The following is a 17,552-nucleotide window of genomic DNA, read 5'->3' on the forward strand; positions in this document are numbered from 1 at the left end:
AAGTATGAAAAAATATTTAATTTGTGCCTTAAGTTCAAAGCCAGACATCTTTTCACTAACTGCCCAGTCAAGAGGGTTCAGTGGCCCTGATTTGCTGGAGTAGTGGCTGGAGCAAGCGAATCTTTATAAGGTTGTATGAGATGATGGGTGGTTTTTGAAGCATTGGCCATGGCAGCTGAGATGTTACTGTCAAAAGAGGAAAGGTGGCTGAGATGGGGGCATTTTATTCTCATCTCTTTTAATTCTGCCTTTTGCAGTTGCAAACTGAGCACTGTATGTGGGGAAATAAGAGTATGCGGTGCAGCCATGGCATACAACATGAAGTTTAATGTTAGTTTTCTTTCAATCGTGTCTTGGTTTTCATTGTCTGATGTTACTGACGGACTAGGGACAGGGAAAACAATAATTTATTGGGTTTGATGCTACTTTAAAGTAGATAACAGGAGTAGAAGAAAATATATTGCAGATCAGCAAGAACTTTTTCACTTGACACAAACCACATGGGAACTTCTACTTGGAAATATCTCATATGGGCTTGGTAGGTCATATGTCCTGACTTGCCTGAGCCACAGCTAGACTAATTCTTTCCCATTCATTCTGGTTATGTGACTCCTGTGACATATGGGATCCAGCCCTGCAAAAGAGCATTTGGGGCAAACAGCCTCTGAATGATACAGTTCCTGCAGGGCACACTGCAGCTTGGGCCAGCATCGATTAGTCTTGAATTGGCCCAAAATAAAATGCTTTAGTTTGGTTCAACAATCCCAAGCTTTTTGGTTTGTCTTGCCTGACAATGATTCTTTTTTTTTTTTTTTTTTTTACTTTTTCCAATAGAAGAACCTAATTTTGAATGGTTTGGACAGTGTCAAGGTTTTGGCGCATATTTTCTGTTGTACAACATGGAATCTACAGCATCATCTGGAGCAGGCATGCAGGCAGGGCCCAGGGCAATTTAGCTGTGTTTAGGGAAGGAAGCCTTCTTAAATGCCTCACTGTAATAAACTGTTTCTACAGATAATGCGTCCCTTAGTTTATACATAATATGCTTCTGATCTTTGCTTTGAGCCTCTTATAGCTGCTCGTGCTCAGTCCAAGAGTCAAGTGTCTTAGGAGCTGGATAAACACAAAGATAGATCCAGTTGTTAAGGAGCTATAGAGATTTACAGAAGTTGACCTCGTGGCCATTTGGGGCATTAGTTGGGCATATTTCCCCCATGGCAGAGCAGTCCTGTGCTCCTCCTGCTGCTGCTTGTGCTCCTGCTTTGCAAGGGGGTAAGACTGACTGAATCCAATGGTGGGTTTACCCATACCTCCGCTCTACGTGGTTGACATGGAGAACGCAGCCGGTGGGACCCATAGCTGGGAGGGCCAGCTCTTCCAGCTGAGGTTGCAGAGAATAGGATTCAAAAAAAGACCTACAACTGAACAAAATGAGAGAATGACTGAAAAACTGCTTTTCCCAAGAAGTGGTAGGGTTGTCATGCTGGCTTTTAGGTTAGGGGAAAAAACCCACCCCGTTTAAGTTTTTACCATTCTTGGTTAAAGTAGGATGTTTTTCTGTTTGACCAGATACTTTTCTGTAGGGTATTTGCTTCCAACTGCTCAAAGTAAACTTCTGTTGCTGGCAGTAGAAAGTTGTTTGCTTCCCATACAATGAATTGCTTTCTTTTTAATATTTCATTCGGCGCATAGATGCACGCTTCCAGAAATGTCACACAACTTATCCGTAATAGCAGAGTTTTCTGAACCCCATTAAGAAGCGCTACGTTGTGCAGGAGGAGAGGTTTCCTTCATTTCAGCTGTAAAAAGCTGCCGAACAAATGAAAATGAGTAAAATCTGTGGGGTTTTCCACCCTATTCATCAACGCTGTTTTTACTCTTCGCGTAGACAGCTAATTTGCTCGTTGCTTGCCTGAAGGGAATTTAAGTCAAAAAGGAGGATCAAGTTACTAGAAAAAGGTGCTCCTGTCTCTAAAGAACAAAGTACAATGATTCAAGAAAAAAAAAACCCTTTGAAAATTTGTCAAATGCCAGAGTGTAATTTATACTTGTCCAGGTTACTCCATCTGTGAATATTTGTGTAGGATATTTTTGCAACTGTTGCCTTTAGTATCTTGTAAATATGGATAGTATCTGTGACTGACAACCTCCTACTGTTTATGTCATGGTCTGAATCCTTGCATGAAACATGCACTGCATCTTCTTAAAGAGATGCGTGCAAACCCAAACACATGGTATTTGTTCCTTGCTAATGCTCATTTTCAACCTTGTTGTTCCTCATTAACTTTTTATTAAGTATATTTGAGAAGGCTTTTTCCTTAAGGAATAAGGAAAAAAAAAAATCAGTCCCTTGTCAACACCATGTTTCAAATTCACAAGCAGACCTAGATCATCGTTGTAAAGAATTTTTGGGGCTGTTCTGTAGGCCATTCAATGTGCTGAGATGATTGCCATTGACCTCAGGAATTCCTGGAGTGGATGCTTCCATTGCATCTGACTGATGGTGGATCCCAACTAATAGAAGAAGATAAAGAAATTGCACAGTTACTTTAAGCTTTTTGAAGTACCTTTTTGCTGGTAGCCCCTTCCTGAGCTTGTGTTCCTTGCTTGGGCATTGGCAGGTTGAGCGCAGTCACAGTGGGTTAATGTTACATATGCAATATATACGTGCACTCGTATGTGTAAATTTTAAAATAATGATTTTGGGGAAATCTTCTGATCTCACAGGCCTTTTCATTTCAAAACTTGTAGTTCTCCTCAACAAATAGATACAGCTTGGATTACCAGCTGGGCGTGCATCCCCAGACTGTGCCAGTGCCTTCCAGCCCTCTCCGGGCACCCTGAGCACTTGACCCCTGTGCTGCTCAGCTCGTCTCCTTCCCCACCTTGTTGTAACGAAGAATGGTCATTTCCGAGTAGTGAACTCATCCTCGTATGGTTGTGGACATGAATATTAGCCACCCTGACTCACCTCGGAGTCATTTGGGTATGGCTTTTGCTCACCACATTCCTTTGCTGAGTTGGAGCTGGTACAAATAAAATAACCTCAAAAAACTCCATATTCCTCTTTGATTGCCCAAGTCCATCCAATACTGGTGGTCTGAAATGACAATCCTTGTTTTAAGTCCTGTGAGCAGTAGTTTGTGGCAAATTCCTCCTCTCTTGCTCCTGTTTTACAGAAAAATCTACTGCATCCTTGGACCTGCTTTTTGAGAGGTTTTAATTTTGTACTTTATAGGAAAATTACATTTCACACATAGGCCTGGTTTTGCTCTGCAAAAAGTCAGCATGGTGGATGTGTGGGTACCCAGCAAACTATGAGAGATGTGTTTCTATACGGGATAACATAGGTAAAGGTGCAGAAATTATAATAGTCACACTAAATTAGCACAGAGCACTGGAGAAAGTTTAAGGAGAATAATTTTGCACTTAAAATCTCTCTAGTACATTATGTTGCTTAGTTATTAATGAGTCCTGCTTTTCAGTTACCTGGAGAGGTTGCTGAAGAGATTTGGGTTCTTGGAGGGGTTAAAAGAGAAAGGAACTAACAGAGCTGTGGATGGATAGTGAACAGTTAAATATTTGGCTTAGGTAATGTAGGATTTCTCATGCTAGCAGAAGCAGGAATTTGAGGAACTCATACTTAAATGCTTAAAAAAAAAAAAATTGGGATAGAATTTAAAAAAAAAAAAGACACTACCGAAAAGCCCACAAACTTTGGGGTACCATGTTAGGTATTTCAGTTCATAGCACTGCAAACATTGCAAGTATAGTACAGAAGTCAATAGTTTTTGTCCAAGCACAATGGATGTTTAAATTATATTAACTTACTAAAAGTAAAAGTAAGTGCAAACCATAAAGTTCTTCCAGGAGGCAGAAGCTGTTTTTAACAGGAGTGATTTGGAAACATAAAAATAAGTTCAACTTAGGGAGTGTTGAGTCTTTTAGAGGACACTGATTTAGTCCCATGTTAATAGAGCCACTCAGTCCAGGGTGAACCTAAAAATTGCTCTGGATCTTTCCCAGGTCTTCTGGGTATGTCTATTTCGTATTTTCTGCCATGAACTCCTTTAAAGCAGTGGATTTAGCTGTTTCTCTAGAAGTGGACTGTAAAAGCTGGAAGGTGACGTTCATCGCATGGTTTGGTGGACCTCAGCAAAACTGGCACCCTCCTCTCGCCCCCTCCCAGCAAATTCGACAGCAGACCCCAAAACCTCTCTCAGATCTCGTGACAGAGGTGTGGGAAGCAGGCTTGTTAGGAATAGTATGTTTTGCTTTGATATAAAAATATTTGTGCTCCAAATACAGATTTGATCCTAGTACAGGGCTACGCGCACTGAGAAATAACCTGTTGCATCTGGTGAAGACACTTGTCGTAAAACTGTATTGGGACTTTTTGCTATTGAGATTTCTAGTTGCTTAAAATCATTTGAGGATGTTAGTCTAAATAGCCACATGCAAAGCCATGGGTTTTCTGATTGAGCATTTTTAGGACATCTGAATTTCCAGCCTTTCTGAAAGGGCCCGATCTTGGAATTGGGCCTATTTATGTCGTATCTGAGTAACTTCTATGCTGGAGGTCTGAGGATGGATTTAGGAGCTGGGTGGCTGAAAGTTGTCTAGCTATGCCTTTCCAACATTGCAGGGCAATGACGTTTCCTTTCAGTTCGGTGTGAAAGCGAGGGCAGGAGGCTTCGAATGGCTACCTAACTCCTGCAACGGCCACTGCCGCTGAAGGCGAGCGCGTGTGCCACGGTGCTCTCCAGAAGCACCTATTTTGCCAACAAAGGTTTATAACAGATCACCCAGGACAAAGAGAGCGTTGCCGACTGGAGGAGCCGCTGTAGACCTGGTTGCCCTTTGCTGCTTCTGCCTCCGATTTTCAGGGGAGCGGGAGGGGAAGGGAAGTTGTAGGAGGCCATGGCAGCGGGGAGGGGGATGCAGCGAGAGGAGCCCCCGCTGGCACGGCCAGCCTGACCCATTCAGAGGGGCTGAATACGATAAATGCCGCTTTATCCTTTCTTGAAAGGAACAAGATAGCACGGCCTAAATGCCTGGGTGTGCTTAAATAGGCAACTCTGCGACGCCGGAGTCGAGGGCGTTTGAAATCGGAGCTCCCCGACAGCCGGGGAGCTGCCACAGGTCACCTGCCTCCCTCCATGGGGACCGGCCCAGGTCTGGCAAGAAATCGTCCACGGACGAATTGTAGTACAAATTCCTTTCTTTGTTGGTTGGCCTCTTTCACTAGACCATGGCCTATAAAAAATTGTGTAAAAACAATTCTTAAATATTATTTGAAAGGGCAAATGGCCACGCTGAAAGGTTTGACAGTTTGACATATAGCGCCTGGTTTTGCTCGCTGGGGAACGGGCGGCGCGGAGCCCGGGCTGTCCTCCTGCTCCTTACAGGCTCTGGGTTTTTTTTTAAATAGCGTCTAGTTGCTGTGCAGAGTCGCTGCGCTCCCAGCAATTTGACAGGCAACGAGTCTGCTTCAGTGATCTTAAATCCTTTTAGACTAATTTGCGAGCGAGCAGAAAAACAGCTAGCACCTTCGGATCCAGCGCTCAAAACCAGAGAATCAGGTATTGCCAATTAAAGTGCCATTTCCAACCATCATATCAAGACAGATTACTTGCAATTCCTCTGATAATGTCACGCCGTGCCTAAAGAGAAAGCGTGCCGGAGTTTCTCCACAGACAAAGGGTCCGCGTGGACCAAACTCATCGGTGACCGAGGCAGAGGGAGCGTGATGCAGATCGTGCATACATCCGTGCATATGTGCAGCGTAAACGCGAGCTGTGCGCCTGCTCTGCCCCCCGAATAGCCACAGGCCATTTTGAAGAGCCTCTGGCCCCTCAGTCACTGGCCTACTAGTTAATTGCCACACGGACTTCATGACACATGGGCAGATAATATGACATTTTCGGTTTCTGTCACTAGCAAACGCCACGGCGTTGCTTGCACTAGTTGCTAAGAAGCTGTCAGAAACCATTAGCAGCTGGCTAAAGTTGCCCTATGGCATTTCCTCATGGCATCAGCAAAACAAGCATAAATCACCCAGCGGAGCCTCCCGCTATACTAATGAGGCTGTAAGCTTGTTTATGGACTAGCATCATTTCTATGATTATTTCCACCTTTTCAGTTCGCCTTCATTTGGCGGCAGGAGAAGTCAACTTCAGGAGCGGAGTCGCCGCTGACATTTTACAAATGCGGTTCGTAGCTGCTACCGTGTGGCTGGTCAGTGGTGCTTCAAGTTTGTTTAGTAATCTTTCAAAAGAGGAAAAGATGGGGGGGGCGGGAAAGGCAAGGGGGGGGAATCTCTGGAGACCTCACAGAGGTGAGTGTATCAAGTTGCAAAGTAGATGGAAATACTAAAATCCACAATTGACCATTTAGACTTCTCTCTGTGGTTTCAGTCTTTAACGGGATCAATTTTCCATTTAAAAAAAGTGGAAGAGGTTAAACAATTTATAAAACTCTAGCGAAGCATTTGCTCTTAGGATAGCCGGGTGCTCTCATCCTCTCCCTGCCTTTCACTTTCTCTAACTTGTGTCGGACGGGGCCAGGGTTTATTGTTTTAGGCTTTTCTGAACATGCACCAGTATTTACACTGGATTGAAAGCATTTGCTTCCAATGAAAATCTTGTCTTAGATTACAGCCCAGCAGTGTAATTTCCCTCCCAGATGGGAGTAAAGTAGCAGTATTTGCCTAAAAACAGTAGGAAGAACAAACTGTGCATTAAGCCAAGGCTGTTTTTGGCTTGAGCTAATGATGTAACAGAAACCTTTTATTTGGGATAGGTCACCGCCAGGGATTGAAGGAGGTGATCTGGCTCGCGCTTGAAAGGTTTCTCCATTGTATCTACATAAGTCTTCACTTAAAAAATCCTGTTCCTAATGCTTCTGCTTTCATACGGCAGAAATAAACAGGAAAGGTTCTGGGGAGTGTTATAGGTGGAATGCAGAAAGCTTTTCCTCCCCTAATGGAGGATATAATTCAGGTGCCCCGGAGGCATGCTTTCAGGAATTCTCTTGCCCGAGGTAATGGGAAGCTAAGGCTGCTTGAAGGCCTTGATTATCTATTGATGCGCAAAGCTGGAAAAAAAGTCATCTCCCTTGGATTATAGTAGATATTTCCATAAATTATCAATGAGTCCTCCTCCCATCAGGCACGAGGCGATGCCTGCTAAATTAATCTGGAGGGGGTTTGAAATGAGGAGAGAGTGTATTTTTTTAAAAAGGGGGGGGGGGAGAGGGTGGGTGCACGATTGCAGGGAGGTGGTGAAAGGCAGTGTCATTAGGTTAGAAGCTTTTCATTTTTAATCAATGAATGCGTAATACTTTTCTTTTCCTTGTTTGCCTCTTGCAGACAGAAAGTGGATTAGCCCGTGGAATTTTAAATGCTGTTGAGTTGTTTCCTTTGCTCATGTTTCTTTTATGAATTATTATTTTATATGGTGAATTGCTTCTCTGTATAAAAGCCCTTTTTTACATACTGGGCTTTCAAAGAATTTGTCGGATATTTGATTTCTTCATAGACATCTTGTTTGTTTCTATAACTACCCAAGGTTACCATTTCATTAAAGACACAGGCTAAATCATAACGACAATTATAAATTTGCCACGGTCAGTAAGGTACTAAAAATATAACACTAATAATAACTTTTTGGTGCTGAAAGCTTTTTAACAAATCATAATTTTGACAGTCTACATCCTTTTTAAAAAAAAAAAATATTTTTATTCCTAACAGAGATAGTTTTGATTCAGCCCAATTCAGGTGACTTTCTTGATCCTTCTTGCCCAGGGGTGTAAAAAACACTTGCCTAATAACATCACAACTCCATGTTGTTACAAATACAGTGTCCTTGGAAGCCAGGATATACTGTTCAACCCACATGCAGAGAATGCAAAGACTGATTTGCTCTGTGGATTTGTTTATAAAGTGCTTTCAGGGTTTGAAACAAAAATTGCATGCAAATTGGCCAGGCACTGCAACTTTTGTTTTTCTTTGACCGCTAGCCCATCAGTCCAGACCCAAGCTGGCTGCTACGCAGTTATGTCCTCTGTAGGGATGTTGCTAAATGTGATGAGAACTGTCTAAGAGCTTCTCTGCATTAAGGAAGTTCATTCTGGATCGGTTGTTGTTTAACTGGAGCAGACACCTATTACAGTTATGGCACACCGGGTGTTAGTTCTTACGGTGTGTGTCAAATTGGTACCTCTTTATCCCAGTATGAATTTCTTTTGGCTGAGGCTGGGAAGAGGGGAGGCCAGTTAGCTACCCATCTTGCATCAAAAAGTCAGGGGAAGTCGAACATCTATAAAAGACTTAATGTAAGCAATGCCCCAATCCTCTGGTTGTTTCTGCATTTGGGGAGAGAATATGATGTTGCAAGACAGCTGCATTCACCCCGCTTTTTGCATCCCAGAGCAGGACGGTCATGGGGATGGGACACCATTTCCTAATTGCCATCTCAACCAAAGTAGCTGATTGGGATGAGTTTTTGGGAAGTGACCTAGCATGAAGAAAAGCCACCGCTTCCACCTTTGCAAGCTGGATGCTTGCAAATTTTTATTTTTTTTTTTAAAGCACTTTTTGGTTTGGGTTACAGTGGCAGAAATGGCCGCACTGTCCTTCAGGATAAACCAGAACGGGGCCAACACAGTCCTGAGACCCTCCCTCTCCCCATGTCTCTTCCCCCCCCATCCCCTCAACCCCTGGTGAATTAATGGTGTTAAAGAATTTATACCTCATTTAAATATTCATGCAGTTTATACCCAAAGCCAGGCTTCGGCTGAAGTATATAAAGGTAGCATAAGTCAAAATTTGATTCACTATATTTACAGGTGACGGCTTGGACAACAGTGTAGCTTCCCCCAGCACAGGTGATGATGATGATCCAGATAAGGACAAAAAGCGACATAAAAAGCGTGGCATCTTTCCCAAAGTAGCCACAAATATCATGAGGGCATGGCTGTTCCAGCATCTAACAGTAAGTGAACTCTAGATCACATATGCAAAATAAAACATGGAAAATGTCATAGTTGTAGTAGTCATAGAAAGCAAAAAATACGTATGATGTTACTGACAGGCAGCTCAGGGAACTTTGCCGAGCAGAGCTGTTGTTGTTGCCTCATTTGCTAGATGCCAGGGGAAGAGCACGGAGTGTATGTTTTTATGGTTTTGGGGGGTTTTGTGTGTTATTTTTAGATTATTTTTTTTTTTGGTTCGAGTTGCAGTTGTTAACAGGACATCACTGCAAGGTGTGACTAAGCTTATACTAATAACCTCGGAGACCTGTCCTGCCCTGCTGCTCGCACAGCTGCAGCTCCCCTTAGCTGACGTGGGAATCGCTGCTTCGGAGCAGAGAGCAGCATTCGGCCCCTGGTTCTGTGCTCCGGAGAACCGCGGAAAATAATTGGGGAGATTAAAAACAAAGCAAAAAGCAAACAAAGACCTTATTCAGATGTTTGTCAGAGATCATCAGAAGCTTCATGATGAAAGGTCTGAATGTATCTGGTTTAATAGCAAAGTATAATTTTTTTCTTTGAGATGTTCTCATTCCCAGAGTGTAAGTTACCCCTGTATTTAACGTTATAAAGCGGTGGGGGGATGCGTAGCTATTTCTATTGCCACAGCTACCTGTATTGTTTTTTCCCTGGGATTAGAAATAAAAGCTCTGGACACGTGTGTGGGGTTAAGCTGGATGCTGGAGCTTCTTTCAAGAGTTTATATTGTGCACCACACCTTCTAACATTAGTATTTAGAAGAGTGTTTCTAATGCCATTCTCCTTTTTTCATCAAATTGTGGTGATCTGTCACTGTGTTTTCATCCACAGTGGGGATGTGGGCCTCGGCCCTAGGTTTTCTGTCTGAGCTTTTTTGTGCCAGGAGGGTAAGGGCCAGGCGAGGGGTGCCAGGGCGTCTGCAGGCGGTAGTGAAGAACAGCTCTCGCTGCTAATCCCACCGGTTGACTCTCTCCCCTGCCTGTAGTTAGGGTCAGGATGAAACCAGAAGCCAGCCAGCTTGCCCAGCCCCAGTGGGAGCCCTGCCAAGGGTATACTCTTAAACTGGAGGAAGCGCTCACGCACGTTGCCCCTCTGTCCTCCGCTGAGCCAAGAAACCAGATATCTGCCATGACTCTTGTCAGCACGGGGATCAGGCAGGGAATCCTGCCCTGCGTGGTTCTGGGTTGCTATGAATGAACTTTCATGCTGGAGCACTCCTCCTCCTCGGCTGGAGAGGACCTCGAGTATCTCCAAGTTAATCTCTCTCTCTGGCAGACTCTACGTCAGCCATGCCCCAGCTTTGCCAGCTCCTTAGCCCTGTCCCTGGTGCCTTCAGCGCATGGCTCCCGAAGGCTGAGGTCCCTTCTAGTTTTGGTGGCTCCCTGATTCTAGGTCCTCGCCCAAGATGAGCTGACACCTTGTGCGTGTCTGCAGATAGGTGTGAGGTTAAGGACATCTGCCTCCAAAACGGTCCAGGGATGCTGCGCTCGCAGCGATGCTCACACCAGCATGACGCAGCTAGGTTCTGATTTGAGGAGATGCCCTGGAAGCTCTGCAGTCAGGACAAGGCACACCAGGGGACACTGAGCAACTGCATGTCAGTCCCCGTAATTCTCAGCTGAGGAATTACAAATTAAGTAGTATGTGTTAGTATTATTAGTACTGTTAGTATTTTTTCCTATAAGTGGCCTGTTGCTGTGTTTGTGCTAGTAAATTAAACATCACCCAGGCCCAAGCACAGGAACGTGATCATCTATCCTGTTAAACTGCTTGAGCAGTCTCCAGCCTTGGCCAGCTGCCGCCCTCCAACCCATTCTTGGGAGCATGGCAGAAGATAGCAGGGGTTACTCCCGAAAGTCATCATGACAAGAACCACCCTGTGTTGAGCATTTAGCTACATGGGCTTGACCTGACCTCGCAGCTGGCTTTATGCACAGTCTCAGGGCCAGAGAATGGACCGTGTCACTGTTTTGTCCAGATTAGGTGTAGGGTGCAAGTGGCTTTTCACTCTTCTGCGGTGCGGTAATGGTGTGCAAAGGAGAAGATGAGAGTGCCTGTGGAGCTTGCTGCAGAGCTGCCCCTGGGAGACACGATCTGGGCATGTGCTTGTAAGGTGGTCTCTTCTTCTGGAAGGCTCAAATACAGAAAGATCTCCACCAAGACCTATGCAATGAAACTGCTGCATTTTCTACCTTGCAGCACTGAGCTAAAGCTTGCTTTAAAAATCCACCATCCCCTGTGCAGAACCAGCCCAGCCAGGTGAAGCATACAGATTTATTGCAGGGCAGCCTTCTCCTCTTCTGGCAGCATCAGGGTAGCTCCAGACTTGTCTGATCAGTTCAGTAAAGCAGATTTGGTTTACCCCGTCCAACCTTCTCCAGCTAGGACCTTGGGACAGACCTTTCAAATTGACTCTAGTTGGGGTTATGGATGGTTTCCCCAAATTAAAACGTGGCTGGACAACACTGTAGGCTCTTCCAAGCAGTGCTTCAGCTGAGAGTGCTCTTGCTGGAGCAAGGAGGCACCAGGGCACTTGCGCATCCAGAAGAGCAGTGGGTCTTGGTAACATGGGAAGAGTCAACACTACAGTTAGCACCAGAGCAATATAACGTGTTGAACAAGCTGCTTGGGGTGCTGTCCTCTCTGCAAAAAACTCCAGGCCCAAATCATAGCTGCGATCAGAGCTGAGGAGTAGGGGGTGAGAGATTGAAGGAATTAAGACTCCAGTTCATTTTTGAGGGTGTCTGGGCCTCATGACTGTTCCTATAACCCTGCACACGGGCACAACAGTGTCCTCAGCTGGGCTCCTTGCTGCAGGAGGGAGGTCATCCTGAGGAGTGGTCAGCTGGGGAAACTAGAGACCCCACATCATTTATTTATTTATTATTACTGAATTTGGCGGACATGAGGTCCTCTGAGGAGAGGAGAGGAGAGGAGAGGAGAGATAGGGAGGTGGTTCTGTTGAGGCAGGGGACATGTCAGGGCAGGCAGTACCTCCCTTTTGCCCCCAGCACTTAACCTGCCTTCACTTTCCCATCCGGAAAATGGCAGGGAAGAAATGAGCAGCAGTTAAGCACGAAATCCAGCATCCCCTTGACCGCTGGTGCTTCCTAATTGGGGTGTTAGTTGGGAGCCCTCCTTTTCAAAGGCAATTTTTTTTTCCCTCACAATTGTAATATTAATACACATCAGTGGCATGGAATTAAACAAAATAGACAGTAATTGCTGTGTCTGTCATACTAATGATTAATGGTTGGAAAGATTTAAAATAAATGCTGGACTAATATAATCTTTTAAAAGTGTATAGGCTGGTTTAATTCCTTCCATGCAGTTATTCCATCTCCAAGAGTATTAAGTCTTCCTCTGTGTACTGACTTCATTTCCTAAAGTTTGTCCCTTAGTTCTTGTTTCTCACTTACGAGGAAATTCTTTCTTCTTCTTTATTGAAGAAAAAAAATAAAAATCAAATGCAAGGCCATTGCCTTTCCAGTTGTTGAAGTGTTGGGGCAATAGTTCCTACTCAGTGTCAGGCTGTAGCCCCCCCATTATTTTGACTGATGTGCAGAAGTGAGTTGGCATATGCCCAAAGGATAGGCAAGTGCTGTCCTCTGTGGATGCAGGCAGAATGCTCTGAAACACTGCAGGGGATGAATTCATCCCAATTGCCCTTTTTTTTTTTTTCCTTCTTCCCCTTAGAATAATAACAATAACAAAACCAAAATCAGCTAAAGCAATAGCAAAAGTGGTGGTCAGACTTACACTTAGGACTTCGCAGGATTTATTTTTAACTGTTTGCTATTCTGACTTAATTTTGGTTCAATGTACAGGTTGGAAGAGCTGCCTAGGTTGGCTGTTCGTTAGGCAAAACGTGCCTGTGGAGCTTGTTGAAATTTTTGATCGTAGATTATGACAGCAGCCTGTAAATTTTGAGGTTTGTGAAATCTACTTTTTAGGATTTTGCTATAAATTTGAAGTGGAAGGAACGTCTAGGATACTATTTCAGGAAAAAAAAAAAAAAAAAGAGGCGGTACTAAAAGTTTGGTGAAGAGATGAGGACATCCCCAAACTGTAAAAGTTGAGTCAAAAATGAGGGGAGGCTCGTGGGCTGGCATCAGATGAACATCAGATGTCATGGCAGGGTCTGGAGGAGGGACTGGGGCAAACCAGTCCTGTGCTGGAACTGGGCTCCAGAAGAGTTGCCCTAAGGATAATTTCAGGGTGTGCTGCAGCACGGTAATATTTTACAGGCCTTTTTTTTTTTTTTTATTAATATTATTTTTTGGATCACTTAACATTCAGGGATCAGATCTCACCACGGTTTTTCAAGCAGATCTCCTCACTGTAATGTATAGCCCTCAGCAGGGACTGCAAAATAAGGGAAAAGCTTGGAGAAAGGGAAGGGGAAAAAAAATAATCTTGTCTACAACCAGATCTGTATAAATTTAATTGTGGCAACAGGATTAGTTTCTGCTTCAGCCCATACTATGCTTTTGTCCCAGCAATGGTACCTTTTGGTTCAAAACTAGAAGAAAGGAGTTCGGGGAGTGTCTTTTCAAGTGTTTTGTTCGCTCATTGTGAATTCTCTGCATCCTTTAAATCCAGCTTAATTTAAAATGTTGGGATTCAAACCTCATTTTGGGGATTATACAATGTAATTGGTTTGTTATATGATGAGTATTTGATGATCTTCACGTTCATCATCTAATCAGGCAAAAAAAGCCATAAAATTATAATCCCAAAAGATGTTTAATAACAATTTAAACTATTGAAGGCTTTATTTAAGCACATTAGGGGATTATAAACTACTACTTTTTTTTTTTTAATGGTGCCAAGAGGTAGATTCAAGGACTTCAAATACCTTTTAAAAAACAAATTACCATGATTTAAAAAAATGAATGGGCCAAGGATTTCTTTCATGTAAATCCCATAATTTAATCATTATTTTTAACTGCTTTTAAAACAATTTCCTTAAGAGGTTAAATCTTACTGAAATGGGAGACTAAGCAGAAAGTAAAAGATGTAGCTGAAACACATTGACTTTACAGGAAAAGTGAAAGGTTCTTTTCTATTATGTATCTGGATTTGACTCTCTACTGATTGCTTGATGCCATTCTATTAAACAAGAAAACTTATAATAAGCAATATGCAATCTATTTAGCAAAGCTCTCACCTGTATAAAAAAAATTATTTGGAGACAGGTATTTGAAGAAGGGACTTAATATCAGGATCTTGCTTAGAAAAATAGTCCCCATTGCTTCAAGGATGTTATTCTGATAGAAAAATGCAACTGCACAGCTTAATTCTACAGGTTTTGTTCACCTATGCATATTTTATAAGCTAGCAACTTTTTAAGGTTAAAGCAAGTGGATTTCAGGTCTTTTTTCATCCCTCCATTGTTATGAGATACTGCCTTTGGAGGAGGAGTGTGGGGTTAGTTTGCCTCCCTGCCCGAACTCCGAGCAGGGTGCTTGTCCAGTTTGGGAAAGGGGTATAGCGAGAGGGCAGATGAGTACAAAACTAGGCTGCTGAAAATGTGAAAAAGATAAATAATTGGCTAAAATCAGCGAGAATTTTCTTTGCTCTTCTCTCAGAAGGGTTTGGAGGCATTAAAACAAAACAACCCTCCCCGAAAGTACAACTTAGAATGACTCTGCATCCTGCACCAACTGATACTTGCTCTGCAAAATGCCAGAGGGCTCCTGGAGCTCATCTGCGTAACGGGTCATATTTCCGTATATCGGACTCAGAATGGGTGGGGGGGTTCCCCCCTTCCCCTTTAGCCCAACTACGCAAGTCTCCTCTTTCACTTGATTTTATTGTGGGCAAAGCTGTAAAAATCTTTCTTCCACATCTGCAAGACTTTTTAGTGCCAGCTGTCCCAGATTCCTGGGAAAAGCCAGGCATTTTTAGCTCGTCTTCAGTTGCCCATGCACTGCCATCCCCTCAGCTGGGAAGGTGAGAGCCAGGGCTCTTTGCCAGAGCCACCAGCAGAACCAGTGCAAGGTTGGTGCAAGTAGCCCATGACAAGGAGATGTTCAGATGCTCCTTTCTGCTGGTGGAGGTGCTGTGGCAGTCTTCTTCAGCAGGAGAAAATGGGAAACGTTATTACGGGAGAAGATAATTATTCCGAGACTCTGTCAGAATTGAACTGAGAGATCCAGAAAGGATGATAAACAGGATTTAGGTAACTCAGTTTGAATTAACTTCTTAACCCTTCAGCCCTCCCAGAGTTTGATGGAGGACGTTGACTGTAAAAACCTTCAGCATTTTCTTTAATCTTCCTCAAATTTGTTGCTTTGACCTGCTGTCCAGCCTCCAAGGGTTGGTCCATTTTCTGACATGGTTGAGTGTTGCCATTTTTAAGGAAAACTGTTGGGTTTGGGGGGGTACCCTTGGCAATGCTGCTGTTTCTCCCTTTTCATGATTTCTTGGAAAGCCTGCGTCTCATGTTCTCATGCTGACCTATAGATTATGTGAGTTGCCAGCACTGAGTTATGCTACAAATCTTTGGGTTTAGACTCAAAAGGAAAGATGCAGGGTGCTTTAGTCAATTGGTTCAAGGAAACCAGATTCTTCACGTAGGCTATTCTCATGTTCAGAAATGTGGTGTAGTTACATGTTTTTTTCAGATCTCTGATGCAGTCTCATTTCTGATGAAGACAACCATCATGTTGTCTTAAACTATATGGTATGAGACATCTCATCTTGGGCTCCTCATGGGTCTCAGGAATAACAGTAGTGCAGGGATGTATTTTGGTTGAAATCCGAAGGTAGCCAACAGCCTGGGCTAGATTTTAGAGTGTCTATTCCCAAAGGGCTATCTTATCTTTTTCCCAATTTCCCCCATTTTCCACCTTGGAGGCACTGTTGTACCAATGTGGAAGCCACCAGCACATTAACGAGTTTGAATTATTTGGAAGCTGCTGAAACACATTAGTATTTACACACCAGAAGAATTTCACATCTGAGTAGAAGCGAGGGAATACTGGAAAGTTGAAACATGATAAACATTAATTCAGATGTTAAATTACACTTGCTCTGGTTGTACTAGAACTCCTTTTGTTTGCATAAATATTCTGGGAAATGAGTTTACCAGCAAGAATGTTTGCAGTAATAAGAATTTTTAAGTCAACAGTAGATGCTTTGCTTTCTTCTCCACCCTCTCTTTTCTCTTTACATTTGCAGCTGTGATATTTTGTGAGTGCAATTTCATTTTTGAAATTAGCGTCCTCCCATCAAGACACAGAAATGTTTTACGTGACATACTGTCTTTCTGCAGTCAAAGCGGACGTACAGAATTCAAGTATCATGTTTGGAAGGGGGAGAGGGGGAAGGAAAAGTCTGACCACCAATTTGTAAATCTGGAAGTATCCACGGAAATATTTTGGCAAATAATTTGAAATACTAAGTACACCAAAGGCAACAACAGTATCTTGGCAAGCAGTGGGTGAGCAGGAAATGAGGATAAATTCATGGGCTCAGTTGTTCGTTATTAGTTGTTTGTTTAGCTTGTCCTCTAACACAGTTGCTACAAAAGAGCCTATGTTGATTCTCAGATATGCTTATGTATATAAGTGCCAGTGTTAATTTTTTGTTGGCAGTCTCCTAACTCTTGAAGAAGTTGCACAGTGCACCAGTGTAAGCTAGCAAGTGACTTAATCAGATCACGTAAAGTGCCAAAATATGAGGCACCAAACCAGTTGGGCGCATATCTGATGAGATGTGTTAATCTGCGGTGTAAGATAAGCTGCCTTTCAAATAGGGTCACATTTGGAAGTGGTGCATCAAGTTGAGTAAGACGCATTCCCTTCCTCTGGCATAGAGTATCCTACGTCTGCTTGCATGAACTTAACCCTTGTCTGAATGAACTGAAACAGTGATATTGCGGTAAATATAGTCCATTTGTTGCTCCAGGACAGGCATGAGAAGTGAGTTGGGGTTTTTTACCCATTTTAAAAGTTTTGTTTCCCTTCTAATGCATTTACCTTCAGCTACACAGAATCTGCACTGTTATAGCTTACATGTTTTTCTTGTTACATATATTCAAGAAGCCCTAATTTCTAATATTAACTGGTTATGTTTACTGTCTGCCCATCAAAATTACCCACAGAAAACTTTTCTTGTGGAAGAGACTTTTTTTTTCTGGATGGAAAGTTAAAAATTTCCATGGGCAATGCCATTCTTTCCCCCAAAAGGCTGAGCTGAACATCCATTATTCAAGATATGAATGAATGTATTGATCAGACACACCTTTGCACTTCCAGCTCCTCACCCTGTAAGCTACAGCAATGCTAAATATATGTATAGAGAGAAGGTAAGTAGGCAGAAAAGAGTTTAAGTTAATATGTAGTTATCTAATTTACCTCGCCTTTTGCATCATTGCCTGATTTAGACCCATAGTATTTAGTAGAGTACTCGTTTCACTTCAGTGGTAGGCCATCATTTTAATAAGGCAAGGTCTGGGAGACTCACCACTGCATCTTCTGCTTTATGAACCAGAAACTTCTTCCCAGAAAATACTAAAAAAAAATTTTGAAATACTA

At 43.1% G+C, this 17,552-nt stretch overlaps 2 protein-coding genes across 10 annotated transcripts in view; one reads left to right on the forward strand and one right to left on the reverse strand.

The window, feature by feature from the left end:
- LOC142601226 (uncharacterized) overlaps positions 1-17,552 on the reverse strand; it is a 409,261-nt gene that overhangs the window by 265,538 nt on the left and 126,171 nt on the right. The window lies entirely within an intron of this gene.
- The window catches only part of MEIS1 (Meis homeobox 1), a 212,431-nt gene that overhangs the window by 151,706 nt on the left and 43,173 nt on the right, over positions 1-17,552 (forward strand). For all 9 annotated transcript variants that reach the window (XM_075749706.1, XM_075749709.1, XM_075749707.1 and 6 more), the window contains one exon: positions 8,848-8,993. In XM_075749706.1, coding sequence (XP_075605821.1) covers positions 8,848-8,993 — 146 coding nt within the window. The remainder of the gene's footprint in view (positions 1-8,847; positions 8,994-17,552) is intronic.

Source organism: Balearica regulorum, chromosome 3 (assembly GCF_011004875.1).
Source record: "Balearica regulorum gibbericeps isolate bBalReg1 chromosome 3, bBalReg1.pri, whole genome shotgun sequence".
NCBI lineage: Eukaryota > Metazoa > Chordata > Aves > Gruiformes > Gruidae > Balearica > Balearica regulorum.